Source organism: Haematobia irritans, chromosome 1 (assembly GCF_050003625.1).
Source record: "Haematobia irritans isolate KBUSLIRL chromosome 1, ASM5000362v1, whole genome shotgun sequence".
Lineage (NCBI taxonomy): Eukaryota > Metazoa > Arthropoda > Insecta > Diptera > Muscidae > Haematobia > Haematobia irritans.
This window is the reverse complement of record NC_134397.1, coordinates 253,821,425-253,846,217: the sequence shown is the minus strand read 5'-3', so window position 1 is coordinate 253,846,217 and position 24,793 is coordinate 253,821,425. Positions and strand designations below refer to the sequence as shown.

Sequence of the window (24,793 nt, the reverse complement as noted above, 5' to 3'; positions counted from 1 at the left end):
TAATTATATATAACCCCCATTTAAACCGATCTCCAGATTTGACCTCCTGTGAGCTCTTGGAGGAGCAAAATTCATCCTATCCGGTTGAAATTTGGTACGTGATGAAATTTGGTACATTGCTCTAGTATATGGCCGCTAACAAACATGCCAAAATTGGTCCATATCGGTCTATAGTTATATATAGCCCATCCCCAAAAATAATCTACCAAAATTTTATTTCTATAGAAAATTTTGTCAAAATTTTATTACTACACAAAATTTTGTCACAATTTTATTACTATACAAAATTTTTCATGATTTTATTTCTATAGAAAATTTTGTCAAAATTTTATAGATATAGAAAATGTTGTCAAAATTTTATTGATATAGAAAAAAATTTTTTTTAATTTTATTTATATAGAAAATTTTGTCAAAATTATATTTCTATAGAAAATTTTGTCAAACTGAATTATATACGTACTTAATCGGCCTTTTTTTGAGAAGACGTTGTTACGAAGTTTTAAAAAACTTTGCCATCGACAAGTGCTACCGCAACCCAAGTAATTCGATTGTGGATTACAGTCTGTACTAGAAGTTTCTACCAGAGAACGTCTGCGATCTACCGCAACCGACCAGTGTATTTAGTAAACACCAACATTTGCAATCTTAAAACGCCAATTGGTAAAAAACAGTTCAACCACCAATATCCAATGCAACCGACGACTGCCGGTGTTTGTTAGCATGAGTGTTGGTATCTCTAAAACACCGTAGTAAAGCAATCACACAAATTGGTTACCCATATCTCAGCAGTTTGGTATTATCTTATTTGTTACTCTCTCAATTCTCTTGAGCTAATGCCAACTGCTAGTAATTGTTGTTGTTGAGTGCAATCACACTTAAGTGCCAACCTCGTTTTTTGTTTACCGAGCGTAGTTACGATGTCGATTGGTTTATGATTGCAAGACACTGCATACGAACATTGTTATACACTATTGATGTTTTCATTCTCGCATTTGTATCAATGTAAAACATCGCATGGTAATTGGTGTCTTACTCACTGCCACCGACATTTTGTGGGTAAGATTGCAATACGAAAAAAAGCCACCGGTGGCAGGTCTCTGGTTTCCATGGTGGAGGGTACATAAGATTCGGCCTGGCCGAACTTACGGCCGTATGTACGTGTTTACAATATTCCCCTTTGATAAAAAGAGAGAGAGAGATTATTTTCTTTTAGTACTGAAAGCAACATTTGTATGAACTATCTAGAACGTCATTGACCTGGTGTTCTATCCAGAATATCTGATCAGTCCAAATCGCGTCGGTGTTGCCAATTCGCTTTTTGATAAAGTGCCTTTTTTGATTCACAATAGTAATTTAGTGTGACTAATATGTCGAATAACTTAAAATTAAAAGTGGTAAAGTGTCATAAATAATCACAGCAGTAAATATTAATTACTATTTGAGCATTTTATGCATTAACAAGTATATACGGCCGTAAGTTCGGCCAGGCCGAATCTTATGTACCCTCCACCATGGATTGCGTAGAAACTTCTACGAAAGACTGTCAACCACAAATTTCAACTCACTCGCATGAAATTTGCTCCTCCAAGAGGCTCCAAAACCAAATCTCGGGATCGGTTTATATGGGGACTATAAATGATTATGGACTGATATGGACCACTTTTGGCATGGTTGTTAAATACCACTACCACCACGTACCAAATTTCAACCAGATCGGATGAATTTTGCTTCTCCAAAAGGCACCGGAGGTCAAATCTGGCGATCGGTTTATATGGGAGCTATATATAATTATGGACTGATAGGAACCAATTCCTGCATGGTTGTTGGATACCATATACTAACATCACGTACCGTATACTAACATCAACCAAATGGGAAGAAGAAATGGGGAAGAAATGGGGATCGGTTTATACGGGGCCTATATATAATTATGGACCGATAGCGACCAATTTTTGCATGGGTGTTTGAGGCCATATATTAACATCACGTACCAAATTTCAACTGAATCAGATGAATTTTGGTCTTCCAAGAGGCTCCGGAGGTCAAATCTGGTGATCAGTTTATATGGGGGCTATATATAATTATGGACCGATATGGACCAATTTTTGCATGGTCATTAGCGACCATATACTAACATCATGTACCAAATTTCAGCCGGATCGGATGAAATTTGTTTCTCTTAGAGGCTCTGCAAGCCAAATCGGGGGATCGGTTTATATGGGGGCTATATATAATTATGGACCGATGTGGACCAATTTTTGCGTGGTTGTTAGAGACCATATACTAACACCATGTACCAAATTTCAACCGGATCGGATGAAATTTGCTCCTCCAAGAGGCTCCAAAACCAAATCTCGGGATCGGTTTATATGGGGACTATAAATGATTATGGACCGATGTGAACCAATTTTTGCATGGTTGATAGAGACCATATACTAACACCATGTACCAAATTTCAGCCGGATCGGATGAAATTTGCTTCTCTTAGAGGACTCGCAAGCCAAATTTGGGGGTCCGTTTATATGGGGGCTATACTTAAAAGTGGACCGATATGGCCGATTTGCAATACCATCCGACCTACATCAATAACAACTACTTGTGCCAAGTTTCAAGTCGATAGCTTGTTTCGTTCGGAAGTTAGCGTGATTTCAACAGACGGACGGACGGACATGCTCAGATCGACTCAGAATTTCACCACGACCCAGAATATATATACTTTATGGGGTCTTAGAGCAATATTTCGATGTGTTACAAACGGAATGAGAAAGTTAATATGCCCCCCTATCCTATGGTGGAGGGTATACAAATGTTATATTTCACTTGTTTTCTGTGATTGTTTTTAAACAGCTGATGTCAGGGTTGCACATTTTCAGAGATGGTGAGGATAAACCAGTACTATGTTTTCTTTTAGTCCGTCACGGCTTAGGGTACCCAGTAGTAAAATAAAAAAGACCCAATATAGCGATTTTATATATTTTCTGGAATAAACAAATATGTACTACTTTTAATTTTTGTCAATTTAATTGTCAACGGCGGCTAAAATCTGCTTAGCGACTCAGAGGCTTGGTGAGGATAAACCAGTACTATGTTCTCTTTTAGTCCGTCACGGCATAGGGTATCCACTAGTAAAAGAAAACAGCCACAATATAGTGATTTTGTATATTTTCTGGAACAAACAAATATATACTGCTTTAAAATTTTGTCAATCTTGTTGTCAAAGGCGGCTAAAATCTGCTTAGCGACTCTGTGGCTTCATTCTTTGGTATGTAACCTATGGTATGCCAAGGATAATTATCAAATTCAGTTTAAAAATGCTTACAAATATTTCAAATAGAAAACATTTCTGTATTCCTGTTTCATTCTTTTTTCTGTTGCATGGTGACCCAGGCACGTTTCTTTTGGATTGTAAATATGTGTATTTTAACACAAAAGGTATTTTCACATAAACAACCCACATTTATTGGTTGTTGTGACATTGTGTATTTTACTTGGAAAACAATTTTCGTACGTGGTTAAACGCTAGGGATTTTCGGTAATGGTCTCATTAGGAACACAGGAGGAATGGCGGTTTCATTTGACTTCTCGCAATAAATTCTACAATGAAAGATATTCGAAGGAAATTTCTACACATAGGACCATCATGTGTGATGTTAATTGAGTTGAAGCTAAAAATACATTCAGCAGAAATCTATCGGGAAATTATATGAGTTTTTCACAGAATTTTTGTTAAAACCAAATTTTGAAATTTTTCAAATATATAAAATTTATGGTTGTGTAAAATTATTTTTTTTTTATTAAATTCTTTTTTTTCTCACCATCTTATTCCAGACTATTTGACACACAAGGAATGCTTTACATACATCCAGGATGATTGGTTCCATTGTAACAAACAATTTCAAAATATTTTATCAGAGGGCATACATTCGAGCACAAATGTAACACATAAATTTATGGAATTTTGTTGGTACGTATCCGTTTTGTGTTTGTTGATTTTCATATAAATCAATCGAAATATATTTGCGTTTTTATTCATGGAATAATGGATAAGCATCAATTGTGAATCCTTCTATCAAACATAAAACCTCCAGAGAACGCAATTGGAATAAATGAATATACGATTAAAGTTTAGAAAACGACATTGCATATAACATAAATATTCGCATAAATTGTGAATAAATTAAATTATTGTCAATAGTTCTCTTTATACATATGCATGTTTTTATTAGTATATGGAAATTGAAGAAAACAGGACATTGATTATATTTATGATTTTAAAAATACGACAAATATAATAAAAAATAATAGAAAATTAATTTATGAATTCCATGACACTTGATGTTTTGATAACTGAAGAAAAACACTCAAATACAGCTGGATAATTTTTATTGAAAAAATACGTGAACAGACCTAAAAATGTAGGTATAGTGTCTAAACGAAGTCATTGTGATAAACGACACCAAAAATCCAGTAAAGTTTTCGATCAACATTTAGTGGTTAGTATGTTATGAACAATTAATTTTTGTCAAAATTATATATTATTATATTTTTATTTTATTTCTATTGAAAATTTTGTCATAATTTTATTTCTATAGAATATTATGTCAAATTTTATTTCTATAGAATATTATGTCAAATTTTATTTCTATAGAAAATTCTGTCAAAATTTTATTTTATTTTCTATAGAAATTGTTTCAAAATTTTATTTCTATAGAAAATGTTTTCAAAATTTTATTTCTAAAGAAAATTTCGTCAAAATTTTATTTCTATAGAATATTTTGTCAAAAGTTTATTTCTATAGAAAATGTTGTCAAATATTTATTTCTATGGAAAATTTTGTCAAAATTTTATATCTCTAGAAAATTTTGTCAAACTTGTATTTCTATAGAAAATTTTGTCAAAATTTTATTTCTATAGAAAATTTTATAAAAATTTTTTCTATAGAAAACTTTGTCCAAATTTTATTTCCATAGAAAATTTTGTTAAGATTTTATTTCTATAGAAAATTTTGTCATACATTTATTTCTATAGAAAATTTTTTCAAAGTTTTATTTCTAAAGAAAATTTTGTCAAAAACTTATTTCTATTGAAAATTTTGTCAAAATTTTATATCTCTAGAACATTTTGTCAAAATTTTATATCTCTAGAACATTTTGTCATAATTTTATTTCTATAGAAAATTTTGTCATAATTTTATTTCTATAGAATATTATGTCAAATTTTATTTCTATAGAAAATTTCGTAAAAATTTTATTTCTATAGAAAATTTTTTCAAAATTTTATTTCTATAGCAAATGTTTTCAAAAATTTTTTCTATAGGAAATTTTGTCAAAATTTTAATTCGATAGGAAATTTTGTCAAAATTTTATATTTTTTTAGGAAATTTTGTCAAAATTTTATATTTTTTTAGAAAATTTTGTCAAAATTTTATTTCTGTAAAAAATTTTATCAAAATTCTATTTCTATAGAATATTTTGTCCAAATTTTATTTCTGTAAAAAATTTTGTGAAAATTTTATTTCTATGGAAAATTTTGTCAAAATTTTATTTCTATAGAAAATTTTGTCAAAATTTTATTTCTATAGAAAATTTTGTCAAAATTTTATTTCTATAGAAAATTTTGTAAAAATTTTATTTCTGTAGAGACATTTCTCAAAATTCTATTTCCATAGAAAAATTTGTCAAAATTTTATATTTTTTTAGAAAATTTTGTCAAAATTTTATTTCTGTAAAAAATTTTATCAAAATTCTATTTCTATAAAATATTTTGTCCACATTTTATTTCTGTAAAAAATGTTGTCAAAATTTTATTTCTATCGAAAATTTTGTCCAAATTTTATTTCTATAGAAAATTTTGTTAAGATTTAATTTCTATAGAAAACTTTGTAAAAATGTTATTTCTATAGAAAATTTTCTCAAAATTCTATTTCCATAGAAAATTTTGTCAAAATTTTATTTCTGTAAAAAATTTTATCAAAATTCTATTTCTATAGAATATTTGGTCCAAATTTTATTTCTATAGAAAATTTTTTCAAAATTTTATTTCTATAGAAAATGTTTAAAAAATTTTATTTATTTCTATAGAAAATTTTGTCATACTTTTATTTCTATAGAAAATTTTTTCAAAGTTTCATTTCTAAAGAAAATTTTGTCAAAAACTTATTTCTATTGAAAATTTTGTCAAAATTTTATATCTCTAGAACATTTTGTCATAATTTTATTTCTATAGAAAATTTTGTCAAAATTGTATTTCTATAGAAAATTTTGTCATAATTTTATTTCTATAGAATATTATGTCAAATTTTATTTCTATAGAAAATGTTGTCAAAATTTATTTTTATAGAAAATGTTTAAAAAATTTTATTTATTTCTAAAGAAAATTTCGTCAAAATATTACTTCTATAGAATATTTTGTCAAAATTTTATTTCTATAGAAAATGTTGTCAAATATTTATTTCTATGGCAAATTTTATCAAAATTTTATTTCTGCAAAAAATTTTATCAAAATTTTATTTCTATAGAAAATTTTGTCAAAATGGTATTTCTATAGAAAATTTTGTCAAAATGTTATTTCTATAGAAAATTTTGTCAAAATTTTATATTTTTTAAAAAAATTTTGTCTAACTTTTATTTCTGTAAAAAAATTTATCAAAATTCTATTTCTATAGAATATTTTGTCCAAATTTTATTTCTGTTAAAAATTTAGTCAAAATTTTATTTCTATAGAAAATTTTGTCCAAATTTATTTCTATAGAAAATTTTGTTAAAATTTTATTTCTATAGAAAATTTTTTCATAATTTTATTTCTATAGAAAATTTTTTCAAAGTTTTATTTCTAAAGAAAATTTTGTCAAAAACTTATTTCTATTGTAAATTTTGTCAAAATTTTATATCTCTAGAAAATTTTGTCATAATTTTATTTCTATAGAAAATTTTGTCATAAGTTTATTTCTATAGAAAATTTTGTCATAATTTTATTTCTATAGAATATTACGTCAAATTTTATTTCTACAGAAAATTTTGACAAAATTTTATTTCTGTAGAAAATTTTGTCATAATTTTATTTCTATAGAATATTATGTCAAATTTTATTTCTATAGAAAATTTTGTCAAAATTTTATTTCTATAGAAAAATTTTTCAAAATTTTATTTCTATAGAAAATTTTGTCAAAATTTTATTTCTCTAGAAATTTTTTTCAAAATTTTATTTCTATAGAAATTTTTTTCAAAATTTTATTTCTATAGAATTTTTTTTCAAAATTTTATTTCTATAGAAAATTTTGTCAAAATTTTATTTGTTTTGTTATTGTTGGTTTATTCTTCAATCATTTTGTTGTTTTTGATTTCAGCTTAAAAACATGCATTGACTAAACTATACGTATAGCTTAACCAATAGAGGAAAATAATGTTTGTCAAATTTAGTTGGGCAAATCCCTATAGACTGCAAGATGGTTGGATGGATGCACGTTTCGGAATTACCACATTCCTTATCAGTATCCTCTACTTGCAGCAAAACTATCAACCAATTATCATAATAAATTCAGGCAGTTCACTAAACCCAAAGTGAACCACACTTGAACCTTCCGAAAAAAGGTTTATGATAGACGGCCTTTGCCGAAATAAAAACTTGCGTCCATCCAACCATCTTGCAGTCTATAGGGCTTTGCCAAAATAAATTTGGCAAACATTCTTTTCCTCTGTTGGTTAAGCTACACTTTTAGTTTAGTCAACGCATGGTTTTAAGCTGAAATCAAAAACAACAAAATGATTGAAGAATAAACCAACAATAACAAAACAAAACGAATGAAGTAAGAGGAAGCACGCTCAAAATAAACCCAGCCAACTTCACTCAAATCGATGATTTGACAGTGGCAAAGGGAAAGAGATATGTTTGTACAAAGATTTATTTCGGCAAAGGTCTGGTTTCATAAACCTTTTTTCGGAAGGTTCAAATGTTGTTCACTTTGGGTTTGGTGAACTACCAGAATTTGTTCTGATAATTGGTTGATAGTGTTGCTGCACGTAGAGGATGCTGATGAGGAATGTCGTAATTCCGAAACGTGCGTCCATCCAACCATCTTACAGTCTATATGGCTTTGCCCAAATAAATTTGACAAACATTATTTTCCTCTGTTGGTTAAGCTACACTTATAGTATAGTCAATGCATGGTTTTAAGATGAAATCAAAAACAACCAAATGATTGAAGAATAAACCAACAATAACAAAACAAATAAAATTTTGACAAAATTTCCTATAAAAATAAAACTTTGAAACAAAAATCTATAGAAATAAAATTTTGACAAAATTTTCTATAGAAATAAAATTTTGACAAAATTTTCTATAGAAATAAATATTTGACAAATTTTTCTAGAAAGAATAAACCAACAATAACAAAACAGAACGAATAAAATGTTATTTCTATAGAAAATTTTGTAAGATGTTTATTTCTATGGAAAATTTTATATTTCTATAGAAAATTTTGTCAAAATTTTTTTTCTATAGAAAATTTTGTCAAAATTTCATTTCTACAGAAAATTTTGTCAAAATTTTATTTCTATAGAAAATTGTGTCAAAATTTTATTTCTATAGAAAATTTTGTCAAAATTTTAGTTTTATAGAAAATTATCACAAAATTTTATTTCTAAGGAAAATTTTGTCAAAATTTTATTTCTAAGGAAAATTTTGTCAAAATTTTATTTCTAAGGAAAATTTTGTCAAAATTTTATTTCTAAGGAAAATTTTGTCTAAATTTTATTTCTAAGGAAAATTTTGTCAAAATTTTGTTTGTAAAAAAAATTATTTCAAATTTTGTTTCTATAGAAAATTTTGTCATAATTTTATTTCTAACGAAAATTTTGTCAAGATTTTATTACTGAAGAAAATATTGTCAAAATTTTATTTCTATAGAAAATTGTGTCAAAATTTTATTTCTATAGAAAATTTTGTCAAAATTTTAGTTCTATAGAAAATTATCACAAAATTTTATTTCTATAAAAAATGTTATCAAAATCTTATTTCTATAGAAAATTTTGTCAAGATTTTATTTCTGAAGAAAATATTGTCAAAATTTTATTCCTATAGATTTTTTTTTTTAAATTTTATTTCTATAGAAAATGTTTAGCTGAGCTTTTTATTTGAAAATTTTTTAAGAACCCAGGATGAGCCAAATCGGGTGAATGTGGTAGTTCTGGCATGATGTGGGGGTGGGTTGGTATTATGTTCTCCTAGAGTAATGTTATAATGAGATGATTTATTTATCTTCAATCAAATACTTTAAATGGAAATTACTCAATGTTGTAGATTGACTTCACGTTTAATTTCATGATTTTTATTAGCAGGATTGACAGCCATCCTTTTTGGTTGTCTGCTACTACAGTCAATGACTTAATTCCCGCTTTTTTCTTCTTTCCATTTTTCCAGTGCTCGATATGCCTATGAGACATGCATCTTCAATAGTGCCCGATACAAATGTTACACCCATTCAGCAGCATTTGCTCGGGACACAGCCAAAATGCTGTCGGATGAAAAGCAGTTCAGCAAATGTCGTCAATATGAAGAGTCCATGTGTAATCGTTCACCGCATGCCACAACACCATCGAAGCAATGGACCTTGAGGCTAGTCATGCTTATGTGGATAATGTCCATGGCGACAATGTCACCATGTCAAAGGAGATGGACGACGATAACGTCACAAATGGCAAGTGATTGAATTTCTTCTGGAAGATTGATATGGCCATAAGGCAAGGAGGCCAATGAAACGTAAAAATCATCAACATCCACGGCTGCTGCTCAACAACCATCCACATTAATGATTAACTAAAATTAAATTAATGTCAGCTACTTTTGCTCATTTACGAACGACAATGATTGGCATGCCTTACAGCATTCAAAGAATCCAAATGAGATGATGGACAAATAGGCCTGCTTAAAGCTTAAAATGCCAGAGGAAATCTATTTAGTTTTAAATTTTCGTCATTGAATAACGCAAATAATTTAAGATTGCACCTTTTTGGAAGGAGACTAACTTAATTGAGTTGGCCATATTGAATTGTGTCAAAATGGTTGAACTGAATCCTTTTATTATCTAGACTTTTCCAAAAATAAAATTCTATTAAGTGTTACACTATTATGAAAATTATTTTTTTTTAATTCTATGGCATCGCTGATAAAAGTAAGTCAACATAAAAATAGCACTTTGTTAAATGTGAGTAAATTCTTCTTTAGAAAGTTCATTTTATTTAATCAATTAGTCCAAACAAATGTCGTCATTGAATTTTGTTTGATTAAATATTTTATAAATGAATCAATTAAGTTTTTATTTGAACTTTTTATAAAATTTAATCAATATGGTAATTGAAAAAAAAAAACTTAATACTATGTTGTCGGTGTATGCATTGATGTTATGGCCTCCAATTGCATATACATATGTACATATTTGATGGTAGCTAGTTAAACTCCCTTCTTCCCATCAGAAGGCCTCATGCGGGTGTAAACCAAACATTTGATATAGAATCAATATTAATTTCATCAATAGAAATATCATCATTGATTTTCGAGTCCATTTACTTGTGATGAAACGAAGAAAAAAATCATAATTGAGTCAAGTTTTCAATGGCTTCTTATATTGCTTCCACAGCCACAACAACATCCTTCGAGAATACACAGCCTCACAACAGTAAGGCACATAGGCAGACATACGCACACATGTAATTAAAGAAGAGAACATTCAATGTTAACTAGAATATGTTTTAATTTTGATGTAACATCATTAAGCTCCACTACAAAAAAACAAAACATATGAGTAAGGGAGAGAAGTCGAGTATTGATCCATAGACAAGGCATTGAACACAAAGCCATACATATATTCACTCTCCTTTCTATGAGGAAGTAGGCAAAAAAAAAATTCTGGTATCTTAGGGGAACAATGCCATAGTCATAACAATAAATGTTTTTTTACGCTCTCTCTCTTTGATTTTTTCATACGTAAATGTTAACAGTTCAGAACGTATGTATATGTGTGTGTTGCAATTGTTAATTGCAAGGGTATTCATTTGAACACAATTCCGATGTACTAACGACTTACAACATTCATGGAACTCTTATTTTATAGGTTCTACACATTACACTCAAAATTCTCGTTTTTCTAGATTTGAAATTTTTTATAAGGCAAATGACGGGTTAAATCTAATTAATTTGGATTTTATAAGTATAATGTGAATGTCGTATTAATGGGAAGTCAAAAATCCGCGACGGAATACTGTGACGGCTAGCAGCATGTCGCCTAATCAAACTCTATTCTAATCACGAGTGGCAAACTCGAGCAAAAAATAATCTACCAAAATTTGGAAACAATTTTACAAAAAAAATCTTTTGCAAACTTTTATTTCCATACAAAAATTTGTGAAAATTTTATTTTTGTAGAAAATTGTGTCAAAATTTTATATATACTCGTAATTAAATTTTATCAAAATCTTATTTCCAAAATTTGACAAAAAATTGTCCATAGAAATAAAATTTTGACAAAATTTCCTATAGAAATAAAACTTTGACAAAATTTTCTATAGAAATAAAATTCTTACAAATTTTTTTACAGAAAAAAATTTTGACAAAATTTTCTATAGAAAAAAAATTGTCACAAAATTTTTTACAGAAATAAAATTTTAACAACATTTTCTATGGAAGTAAAATTTTGAAAATTTTTTCTATTGAAATAATTTTTTTTTGTTGTTTCGATCTCAGCTTAAAATCATTGCGTTGACTAAACTACAAGAGTAGCTTAACCAACAGAGGAAAAGAACGTTTGTCAAATTTGTTTGAGCAAAGCCCTATAGACTGCAAGATGGTTGAATGGACGCACGTTTCGGAATTGCCACATTCCTCATCAGCATCCTGTAATTGCAGCAAAATTATCAACCAATTACACAAATTTGCACAGCAAATGTACATTTGATAAGAGGTGACTTTTTTGATGTATTTCGATCTACTGAATTCGAAAAAAAATTTCAAAAAAATGTTTAATCGAACAGTTTTGGAGGTATTTCGTTATTTTTTCGATCTTTTTTCCTAAAATTATATCTCGAATTAGAAATGTCCGATTATATCACTGTTAGGTTAAAGTCGGGCTGCCGATTAAGATTCAGGCTCACTTAGACTATTCAGTCCATTGTGATAAATCACTGTTGGTACTTAAATGAAATGTATTGAGAGGACGAATGGTTTGTAGTTTTCCTGCGGAAAAGGGTCTCTGTAAAACATGATTTTTTTTTTTTGGAAAATTTGCTTTTATATCAATATCTTTCGAACCACTTACAATTCGGGTAGTTCACTAAACCCAAAGTGAACCACACTTGAACCTTCCGAAAAAAGGTTTATGATAGTCCGCTTATGCCGAAATAAATCTTTGTACAAACATCTCTCTTTTCCTCTTTTTGTTCCTCTCTTTTCAATTTGAGTGCAGTTGGCTAAACCTCATTTCTATAGAAAATTTTGTCAAAATTTTAAATCTATAGAAAATTTTGTCAAAATTTTAATTCTATAGAAAATTTTGTAAAAATTTTATTCCCAAAGGAAATTTTGTAAAAATTGTATTCCTATAGGAAATTTTATCAAACTTTTATTTCTATAGACAATTTTACCAAACTTTTATTTCTATAGACAATTTTACCAAAATTTTATATATGTAGAAAATTTTGCCAACATTTTTTTTTATAGAAAATTTTGTCAAAATTTTACTTCTATAGAAAATTTTGTCAAAATTTTAATTCTATAGAAAATTTTGTCAAAATTTTAATTCTATAGAAAATTTTGTCAAAATTTTAATTCTATAAAAAATTTTGTCAAAATTTTAATTCTATAGAAAATTTTGTAAAAATTTTATTCCTATAGGAAATTTTATCAAACTTTTATTTCTATAGAAAATTTTACCCAAATTTTATATCTGTAGAAAATTTTGTCAACATATTTTTTTCTATAGAAAATTTTGTCAAAATTTTATTTCCATAGGAAATTTTATCAAACTTTTTTTTATAGAAAATTTTGTCAAAATTTTATTTCTATAGAAAATTTTGTCAAAATTTTATTTCTATAGAAAATTTTGTCAACATTTTTTTTTGTATAGAAAATTTTTTCAAAATTTTATTTCTATAGAAAATGTTGTCAAAATTTTATTTCTATAGAAAATTTTGCAAAATTTTATATCTGTAGAAAATTTTGTCAAAATTTAATTTTATAGAAAATTTTGTTAAAATTTTATTTCTATAGAAAATTTTGTCAAAATTTTAATTCTATAGAAAATTTTGTCAAAATTTTAATTCTATAGAAAATTTTGTCAAAATTTTATTCCTATAGGAAATTTTATCAAACTTTAATTTCTATAGAAAATTTTGGCAAAATTTTATTTCTACAGAGAATTTGGTAAAAAATTTATTTCTATAGAAAATTTGGTAAACATTTTATTTCTATAGAATATTTTGTCAAAACTTTATTTCTATAGAAAATTTTGTCAAAATTTTATTTCTATAGAAAATTTTGCAAAAATTTTATTTCTATAGAAATTTTGTCAAAATTTTATTTCTATAGAAAATTTTGTCAAAAGTTTATATCTGTAGAAAATTTTGTCTAAATTTTATTTCCATAGAAATTTTAGTCGAAATTGTATTTCTATAGAAAATTTTGTCAAAATTTTGTTTCTATTGAAAATTTTATCAAAAGTTTATATCTGTAGAAAATTTTGTCAAAATTTTATATGTGTAGAAAATCTTGTCAAATTTTTATTCCTATGGAAAATTTTGTCAAAAATGTATTACTATAGAAAATTTTGCAAAATGTTATATCTGTAGAAAATGTTGTCAAAAAAAAAAATTTTTTTCTATACAAAATTGTTTAAGAATTTTATTTCTATAGGAAATTCTGGCAAAATTTTATTTCTGTAGAAAACTTTGTCAAAAATTTATTTCTATAGAAAATTTTGTCAAAAATGTATTTCTATAGAAAATTTTGCAAAATTTTATATCTGTAGAAAATTTTGTCAAAATTTTATTTTATAGAAAATTTTGTTAAAATTTTATTTCTATAGAAAATTTTGGCAAAATTTTATTTCTAGAGAGAATTTGGTAAAAAATTTATTTCTATAGAAAATTTGGTAAACATTTTATTTCTATAGAATATTTTGTCAAAACTTTATTTCTACAGAGAATTTGGTAAAAAATTTATTTCTATAGAAAATTTGGTAAACATTTTATTTCTATAGAATATTTTGTCAAAACTTTATTTCTATAGAAAATTTTGTCAAAAGTTTATATCTGTAGAAAATTTTGTCAAAATTTTATATCTGTAGAAAATTTTGTAAAATTTTTAGTCCTATGGAAAATTTTGTCAAAAATGTATTACTATAGAAAATTTTGCAAAATGTTATATCTGTAGAAAATGTTGTCAAAAAAAATTTTTTTTTTCTATACAAAATTTTTTAAGAATTTTATTTCTATAGGAAATTTTGGCAAAATTTTATTTCTGTAGAAAATTTGGTCAAAATTTTATTTTATTGCATATCACTAACATTTGAATTGACCCTTCGACGCTTCGTATTCAATGGTATTTGTGACTGAGTGGGCTAAGGCTTTCTGTTATGGTGCCAATAAAGCCAGGTTGAACCACCGGTCGGATGGAAAAAGTTTTTCAAATTGAAAAGTGAAATAGGTAACATTTTATTTTGTTTTTAGAACTTCGAAGTCACAAATTCTAAAATAATTTCTATAGAAAGTTTTGCCAAAAGAAAGTTTTGCCAAAATTTTCTCAAAATTTTGTTTCATAGAAAACTTTGTCAGAATTTTATTTCTACAGAAAATTTGGTAAAAAATTTATTTCCAAAGAAATTTGGTAAAAATTTTATTTCTATAGAAAATTTTGTCGAAACTTTATTTCTATAGAAAATTTTGTCCAAATTTTATTTCCATAGAAAATTTTGACAAAATATTATTTCCGTAGAAAAATTTGTCAAGTTTTTATTTTTATAGAAAATTTTGTCAAAATTTTATTTTTATAGAAAATTTTGTCATAGTTTTATTTCTTTAGAAAATTTTGTCAAAATTGTAATTCTATAAAAAATTTAGTCAAAGTTTTCTTTCTATAAAAAATGTGGTCAACATTTTATTTTATTTCATCTCGACAAGTAGTTAGAATGTTATGCCTCGATGTCACATTACGATCATACCACAAGCATTTGAATTGATTTCTTCATTTAAATGAACTTCCGAGGCACAAGTTCTAAAACAATGCAACACTTCCCTCCTAGGACAAGCACATGTAAAATTCTCTGGAGATGAGCCAAATTTGCCTTACTTCCAGATCAAAAATTAGGAATCCAAACTACTTATTTAGAATCACTTTTTTGCTGGGTAATATATTTCATTGGTATAAAATAGCGATAAAACATTGAAATTAATTTAAGTCACCATCCACATTGTATTCATCTGTGCTTTTAAGGGCAATGGCAGCAGTCTCGTTCGTTGGCAGTGCTGAAAATGCCCTCAATTTGTCATTGTGCAAGGCGCTCTTTTCACAAAAGAATTCGAGGCCTTTTCGAACTGCTGCCTGTTTTTGCAAAAGAACCTACGGAATACAAATTTTATTTCGGGCAAAATGCAAAAAATGTGCGCATATTTTACAAGAAAAGAAAACGAAATAACTATTTAAATATGTCTTTCAATTTTTGGACCAAGAAATATTTATCTATCATCCCTAGGTTATGCTTTAATTTTATTTTTGTGTGGTGAGTAAGGTGAATACGTTTATTGATTGAATTGATTGAATTGAAGATAAATTTAGAAATTTATGATTTACTAATTTTTGAATTTTCATATTTTCGCCAGTAATAGTATGGAAAAAAAACTAAATCCATTTCCATATCAAATACCATCCAAAGTGTGTACATATCTATAAACACAAATACGAAATTCAATGATTTCTCCAAAAAAAAGGTTCTCATTATTATGCAAACATAATAACTTAACTAGTTTCCATAAATGATGATTGCAAAGAAACAAAATAACCAATTTCGACATTCAACACTTTGTGGTCATAAGTCATGATGATGATACGTGGAAGAAAAACACCCACAAAGCAAACGCAACGACAAATTTGAACATCCTAAAAGAACACATCACCAATTCCAACAATCGATTAACTACTAGGTTAACTAACTGAGTTTTCTTTCATTTTGTAGCACAAAAGAATTTTCCGGTTGTCATGGTATTTGCCAAAGGTAATTCGTATGTGGGCAGTATGTTATCCAAATGAATGCCCTTAAAAATGGAAAATTGTTTTCCGAACTAAACCAACAAAAACATATTGAGAAGACTACCATACAACATTGTATACATCATCCATAGCTCCTAAGGTGTCCTTCAATGTCGGCTTAATTGAAATTCAAAACATCTTTTAATGATGTTTGATAGTTGATTGTTATTTCAATAGACTATTGTTATATGGGCTATGGTTATCAAATTTCTCAGATAGAATTTGGTTCTTTGAAAATAGGAAATAATAAGAAGAAGCTCAATTAAGACGAAATTTTCTTGTTTACTTTGGGGCGAACAAAAAAACGTATTGACAATTTTGTCAAAATTGTATTTCTATAGAAAATTTCTCGAAATTTTATTTCTATAGAAAATTTGCTCGAAATTTTATTTCTATAGAAAATTTTGTCAAAATTTTATTTCTATAGAAAATTTTCTCAAAATTTTATTTCTATAGACAATTTTGTTAAAATTTTATTACTATAGATAATTTTGTTAAAATTTTATTTCTATAGAAAATTTGCTCGAAATTTTATTTCTATAGAAAATTTGCTCGAAATTTTATTTCTATAGAAAATTTGCTCGAAATTTTATTTCTATAGAAAATTTGCTCGAAATTTTATTTCTATAGAAAATTTTGTCAAAATTTTATTTCTATAGAAAATTTTGTCAAAATTTTATTTCTATAGAAAATTTTGTCAAAATTTTATTTCTATAGAAAATTTTGTCAAAATTTTATTTCTATAGACAATTTTGTTAAAATTTCATTACTATAGACAATTTTGTTAAAATTTCATTACTATAGACAATTTTGTTAAAATTTTATTTCTATAGAAAATTTTGTTAAAATTTTATTTCTATAGAAAATTTTGTCAACTTTTTATTTCTATAGAAAATTTTGAGAGAAGTTTATTAATTTTATTTTTTTATTATTATAAAGTTAATAAGATTAATTTAATATCAATAAATGGAAAAGCCTGTGTGGTGCATTTGTGTGAATTTGATTTATGACATTTTGTACAGGTACGTATAGATAAACACATTTTGGGTTTAGTGAACTGAGCAAATTTTCTATAGAAATAAAATTTCACAAATTTTTCTAAAGAAATAAAATGTTGACAAAAATTTCTATAGAAATAAACTGTTGACAAAATTTTCTATAGAACTAAAATTTAGACAAAGTTTTCTATAGAAATAACATTTTGACAAAATTTTCTACAGAAAAAAAATTTTGAATTTTCTATGGAAACAAAATTTTGACAAAAATTTGTATAAAACTAAAATTTTAAGAAAATTATCTGCAGAAATAAAATGTTGACAAAATGTTTTATAGAAATAAAATTTTCTATAGAAATAAAATTTGATAAAATTTTCTATAGAAAAAAATGTGGAGAAAATTTTCTTTAAAAATAAAATTTCGACAAAATTTTCTATAGAAATAAAATTTTGATAAAATTTTCTATAGAAATAAAATGTTGACAAAAATTTCTATAGAAATAAACTGTTGACAAAATTTTCTATAGAAATAAAATTTAGACAAAGTTTTCTATAGAAATAACATTTTGACAAAATTTTCTACAGAAAAAAAATTTTGAATTTTCTATGGAAACAAAATTTTGACAAAAATTTCTATAAAACTAAAATTTTAAGAAAATTATCTGCAGAAATAAAATGTTGTCAAAATGTTTTATAGAAATAAAATTTTCTATAGAAATAAAATTTTGATAAAATTTTCTATAGAAAAAAATGTGGAGAAAATTTTCTTTAAAAATAAAATTTTGACAAAATTTTCTATAGAAATAAAATTTAGACAAAATTTTCTATAGAAATAAAATTTTACAAAAGTTTCTATAGAAATAAACTGTTGACAAAATTTTCTATAGCAATAAAATTTTTACAAAATTTTCTATAGAAATAAAATTGTGTTGTTTTTGATTCCAGCTTAAAACTAATGATTGACTAAACTACAAGTGTAGCTAACCTACAGAATGTTGGTCAAATTTAAAAGAAAAGAATGATGGTCAAATTTATTTGGGCAAAGCCCTATAGACTGCAAGATGGATGGATGGACGCACGTTTCGGAATTACCACATTCCTCATCATCATCCTCTACTTGCAGCAAAACTATCAACCAATTATCAGAATAAATTCAGGCAGTTCACTAAACCCAAAAGTAAACCACACTGCAACCTTCCGACAAAAGGTTTAATAGTCGGCTACTGTCTAAACAAATTTGCAAGCATATTTCTTTTCCATATTGACAATTTTATCAAAATTTTATTTCTATAGAAAATTTTGTCAACAATTTTATTTCTATAGAATTTTTTTTTCCAAAATTGTATTTCTATAGAAAATTTTGTCAAAATTTTATTTCTGTAGACAATTTTGTTAAAATTTTATTTCTATAAAAAATTTTGTTAAGATTTTATTTCTATAGAAAATTTTGTCAAAATTTTATTTCTATAGAAAATTCATTAATTTTATTTTTTATTATTATAAAGTTAATAGGATTGATTTAATATAAATAAATGGAAAAGCCTGTGTGGGTGCGTCTGTGTATAGGTAAACAGATTAAATAAAATTTTGACAAATTTTTCTATAGAAATAACATTTTGACAAAGTTGTGAAAATTGATTTCTATAGAAAATTTTGTCAAAATTTTTTTTCTGTTGAAAATTTTCTCAAAATTTTATTTCTATAGAAAATTTTGTCTAAATTTTATTTCTATAGAAAATTTTGTCAAAATTTTATTTCTATAGAAAATTTATTAATTTTATTTTTTATTATTATAAAGTTAATAAGATTGATTTAATATAAATAAATGGAAAAGACTGTGTGGGAGCGTCTGTGTATAGGTAAACAGATTAAATAAAATTTTGACAAATTTTTCTATAGAAATAACATTTTGACAAAGTTGTGAAAATTGATTTCTATAGAAAATTTTGTCAAATTTTTTTTTCTGTTGAAAATTTTGTCAAAATTTTATTTCTATAGAAAATTTTGTCTAAATCTTATTTCTATAGAAAATTTTGTCAAATTTTTTTCTGTAGAAAATTTTGTCCAAATTTTATTTATATCCCAAAATTTGTCAAAATTGTATTTCTATAGAAAATTTTGTCAAAACTTTATTTCTATAGAAAATTTTGTCTAAATTTTATTTCTATAAAAAATTTTGTCAACATTTTATTTTTATAGAAAATTTTGTCAACATTTTATTTCTATAGAAAATTTTATCAAAATTTTATTTCTATAGAAAATTTTGAGAGAAGTTTATCAATTTTATTTTGTATTATTATAAAGTTAATAAGATTGATTTAATATCGATAAGTGGAAAAGCCTGTGTGGGTGCGTCTGTGTATAGGTAAACAGATAAAACAAAATGTTGACAAATTTTTCTATAGAAATAACATTTTGACAAAGTTGTGAAAATTTATTTCTATAGAATTTTCTTCAAAATTTGATTTCTATAGAAAATTTTGTCAAAATTTTTTTTCTGTTGAAAATTTTGTCTAAATTTTATTTCTATAGAAAATTTTGTCAAAATGTTATTTATATAGAAAATTTTGTCAAAATTTTTTTCTGTAGAAAATTTTGTCAAAATTTTATTTCTATAGAAAATTTTGTCAAAATTTTATTTCTATAGAAAATTTTGTCAACAGTTTATTTCTATAGAAAATTTTGTCAACATTTTATTTCTGTAGCAAATTTTGTCAAAATTTTATTTATATCGAAAAATTTGTCAAAATTTTATTTCTATAGAAAATTTTGTCAAAACTTTATTTCTATAGAAAATTTTGTCAATATTTTATTTTTATAGAAAATTTTGTCAACATTTTATTTCTATAGACAATTTTGTCAACATTTTATTTCTGTAGAAAATTTTCTCAAAATTTTGTTTCTATAGAAAATTTTATTTCTATAGAAAAAATTTTCTCAAAATTTGATTTCTATAGAAAATTTTCTCAAATTTTTTTATAAATAGTATTTTGTTTATATACGCCCTAGTTGTAGAGGAATGTTTTGCAAAATCTACTAAAACACCAAAAAATCTACCAATCTACCAAACTGTAAAAAAATCAACTCATTTTTGGTAAAATTCTGTGGCAACCGTTCCTACGGATCTTCATATCATTTAATAACCAACATCCCTAAGATATGCTTAAATTTTATACTGTAAAAACAAGTATGGTGATTATAAATTGAATTTATATCGTATACAACTTTTTCCCCTTGAATGGATGATCATATCGTAAATATTTCACAGCCCTAGGGTATGCTTCAATTTTATGTTCTTAAACATTGTCAACTTGTATGGTGGGGGTATGTGAATGTGTGACTAGTGAATATCATACAGTGGCCCATGGGAATATTTTTTGAGATGTGTATTTATACGTAAAAAACACATTCAATATGCCAAAATGTTAGCATTCTTTAAACAGCACATCTTTATCAGAGTAAATTCCCATGAAACAACTTTTTGTGAACCAAGCAAAATTCAAAATTATCTACTAACAATGAAGGCAGGTTACACTGAAGATGTTTTCGATACACTGAAATAACGAAGTATACCTATAGATGACACAGCTTTCATTCAATTTCTATAATTATTTTTATATGTGGTTTCTATGTAGTACAAACAAAAAGTAGTAGAATTATCTTTCTGCCTTAATTCATTATATACATAGTCCTTAGTCTTATTCAGCCAGAAATTTCTGAGAATGCGGGAAACGTTCAGCTTTTATCTTTATATTGACAAAAGGCATATTAATTACATTAGTGTGACTTTTTGAACTTTATACGGACCATAAAGCATGTACGCATATATCCTACATTACAACAGGAGTCCATAATATTCCTGTAAGGTGAAAGTGCATCAAATCATGCCGCCAAGCTAAATTAACCTTTCATTCAAATGAATGGCGTATTAAGAAGTTCAAAGATATTAAAGATTAATGCCAATTAAATGTAAACTTATGTATGTATATACTTTTTCAATATTGGATATTTTCTTTTTCAATGAAGACGGTAGGTAAGTATGGGGATACGATGAATACAAGAAAACCATCAAACTTCAAAAGATTTTTGTTTACGAGCAACGATGTGGTTTAAAATATCAATGAGAGAAAGTTTATTAATTTTATTTTTGTATTATTATAATGTTAATAAGATTGATTTAATATCAATAAATGGAAAAGCCTGTGTGGGTGCATTTGTGTGAATTTGATTTATGGCATTTGGTACAGGTAAGTATAGGTAAACACATAAATAAAATTTTGAGAAAATTTTCTATGGAAAAAAAAATTTACAAAATTTTCTACAGAAATAAAATTTTGACAAAATTTTCTATAGAAATAAAATGTTGACAAAATTTTCTATAGAAATAAAATTTTGAAAAAAATTTCTATAGAAATAAAATTTTGACAAAATTTTCAACAGAAATAAAATTTTGACAAAATTTTCTATACAAATAAAATTTTGACAAAATTTTCTAAACAAATAAAATTTTGACAACATTTTCACAAAATTGTCTAAATAATAAATTTTCAATGGAAGTTAAATTTTGAGAAAATCTTTTATAGAATGAAAATTTTGACACAGTTATCTATAGAAATAAAGTTTTAACAAAATTTTCTATAGAAATAATATGTTGACAAAATTTCCCATAGAAATAAAATTTTGTTAAAATTTTCTATAGAAATAAAATTTTGACAAAATTTTCAATAGAAATAAAATTTTAACAAAATTTTCTATAGAAATAAAATATTGACAAAATTTTCTATGGAAATAAAATTTTGACAAAATTTTCTATGGAAATAAAATTTTGACAAAATTTTCAATCGAAATAAAATTTTGACAAAATTTTCTTTAGAAATAAAATTTTGACAAAATTTTCAATAGAAATAAAATTTTAAGAAAATATTCTGCAGAAATAAAATTTTGCCAAAATTTTCTATAAAAATAAAATTTCGACAAAATTTTCTATAGAAATAAAATTTTGACAAAATATTTTATAGAAATAAAATTTTGACAAAATTTTCTATAGAAATTAAATTTTGAAATTTGGAAATAAAATTTTGACAAAATTTTCTATAGAAACAAAAATTTGACAAAATTTTCCATGGAAATTAAATTTTGACAAAAGTTTTTATAGAAAACTTTCAGCAGAAATAAAATTTTGACAAAATTTTCTATAGAAATAAATTTTTGACAAAGTTTTGTATAGAAATAAAATTTTGACAAAAAAATCTATAGAACTAAAATTTTAAGAAAATTATCTCCAGAAATAAAAGTTTGACAACATTTTTTATAGAAATAAAATTTTGACACATTTTTCTATAGAAATAAAATTTTGACAAAATTTTCTATAGAAATAAAATGTTGACAAAGTTTTCTATAGAAATAAAATTGTCTATAGAAATAAAATTTTGAGAAAATTTTCTATAGAAATAAAATGTTGACAAAATTTTCTATAGAAATAAAATTTTGAAAAAATTTTCTATAGAAATACAATTTTGACAAAATTTTCAATCGAAATAAAATTTTGACAAAATTTTCTATATAAACAAAATTTTGACAAAATTTTCAATAGAAATAAAATTTTGACAAAATTTTCTATAGAAATAAAATTTTAAGAAAATATTAATAAAATAAAATAAAATTTCGACAAAATTTTCTATAGAAATAAAATTTTGACAAAATTTTTTATAGAAATAAAATTTTGACAAAATTTTCTATAGAAATAAAATTTTGACAAAATTTTCTATAGAAATAAAATTTTGAAATTTGGAAATAAAATGTTGACAAAATTTTCTATAGAAAAAAAATTTGACAAAATTTTCCATGGAAATTAAATTTTGACAAAAGTTTTTATAGAAAACTTTCAGCAGAAATAAAATTTTGACAAAATTTTCTATAGAAATAAAATTTTGACAAAGTTTTCTATAGAAATAAAATTTTGACAAAAAAATCTATAGAACTAAAATTTTAAGAAAATTATCTCCAGAAATAAAAGTTTGAGAAATTTTTCTATAGAAACAACATTTTAAGAAAATTTTCTATAGAAATAAAATTTTGACAAAATTTTCTATGGAAATAAAATTTTGACAAAATTTTCAATCGAAATAAAATTTTGACAAAATTTTCTATAGGAATAAAATTTTGACAAAATTTTCAATAGAAATAAAATTTTGACAAAATTTTCAATAGAAATAAAATTTTGACAAAATTTTCTATAGAAATAAAATTTTAAGAAAATATTCTGCAGAAATAAAATTTTGCCAAAATTTTCTATAAAAATAAAATTTCGACAAAATTTTCTATAGAAATAAAATTTTGACAAAAATTTCCTTAGAAATAAAATTTTGACAAAATATTCGATAGAAATAAAATTTGGAAATTTCGAAATAAAGTTTTGACAAAATTTTCTATAGAAATATATATTTGACAAAATTTTCCATGGAAAATAAATTTTGACAAAATTTTTTATAGAAAATTTTCTGCAGAAATAAAATTTTGACAAAATTTTCTATAGAAATAAAATTTTGACAAAATTTTCTATAGAAATAAAATTTTGACAAAATTTTCTATAGAAAAAATATTTTGACAACATTTTCTATAGAAATAAAATTTTGACAAAATTTTTTATAGAAATAAAATTTTGACAAAATTTTAAGAAAATTTTCTATAGAAATAAATTTTTGACAAAATTTTCTATAGAAATAACATTTTGACAAAATTTTCTATAGAAATAAAATTTTAAGAAATTGCTGTAGAAATAAAATTTTAAGAAAATTTTCTATAGAAATTAAATTTTGACAAAATCTTCAATAGCAATAAAATTTTGATAAAATTTTCTATAGAAATAAAACTTTAAAAAAATTTGCTATAGAAATAAAATTTTGAAAATATTTTCTATAGAAATAAAATTTTGACAACCTTTTCTATAGAAATAAAATTTTCTATAGAAATAAAATTTTGACAAAATTTTCAATAGCAATAAAATTTTGACAAATTTTTCTATAGAAATATAATTTTGACAAAATTTTCACAAAATTGTCTATAGAAGTAAAATCCGTCCGTTTGTTGAAATCACGCTAACTTCCGAACAAAACATGCCATCAACTTGGAACTTGGTACAAGTAGTTATTGTTGGTGTAGGTCAGATTCTATTGCAAATGGGCCATATCGGACCACTTTTCCTAATCTATTACAATTGGTTTTTGTCTTGGCTTTGTAAAGTTTCGTTCCTCTTCATAAACTTTACTACGAATGTCATCTGTTGGCTGTCATCCAAAATGTTAAGTTAAAAGCTTTCAGAACCCAAAACTTTTGGCTTCTTGAATTATTGCGTTCTTAATAATTGCTTATATTATTAGACTCGAGTGCCCATAAAGCTTTATGTATTACCACTAAATTCACCATAAAGCTTTGGAATATGTGCATTTTTTACATGAGTTTATATGATTGCTTCACTGTGATATGAAAATCTTCGTTTTGACTTTGTA

The 24,793-nt window shown here is 24.9% G+C and overlaps 1 protein-coding gene across 1 annotated transcript in view; it reads left to right on the top strand.

Moving 5' to 3' along the window:
• Nucleotides 1-10,132, top strand: part of LOC142219646 (uncharacterized) — an 88,249-nt gene extending 78,117 nt beyond the window's left edge. The window contains exons 3-4 of the mRNA XM_075288534.1: nt 3,829-3,964; nt 9,418-10,132. Of these exons, the coding sequence (XP_075144649.1) occupies nt 3,829-3,964; nt 9,418-9,706 (425 nt within the window). The 3' untranslated portion in view covers nt 9,707-10,132. The remainder of the gene's footprint in view (nt 1-3,828; nt 3,965-9,417) is intronic.
• Nucleotides 10,133-24,793: the final 14,661 nt, after the last annotated feature.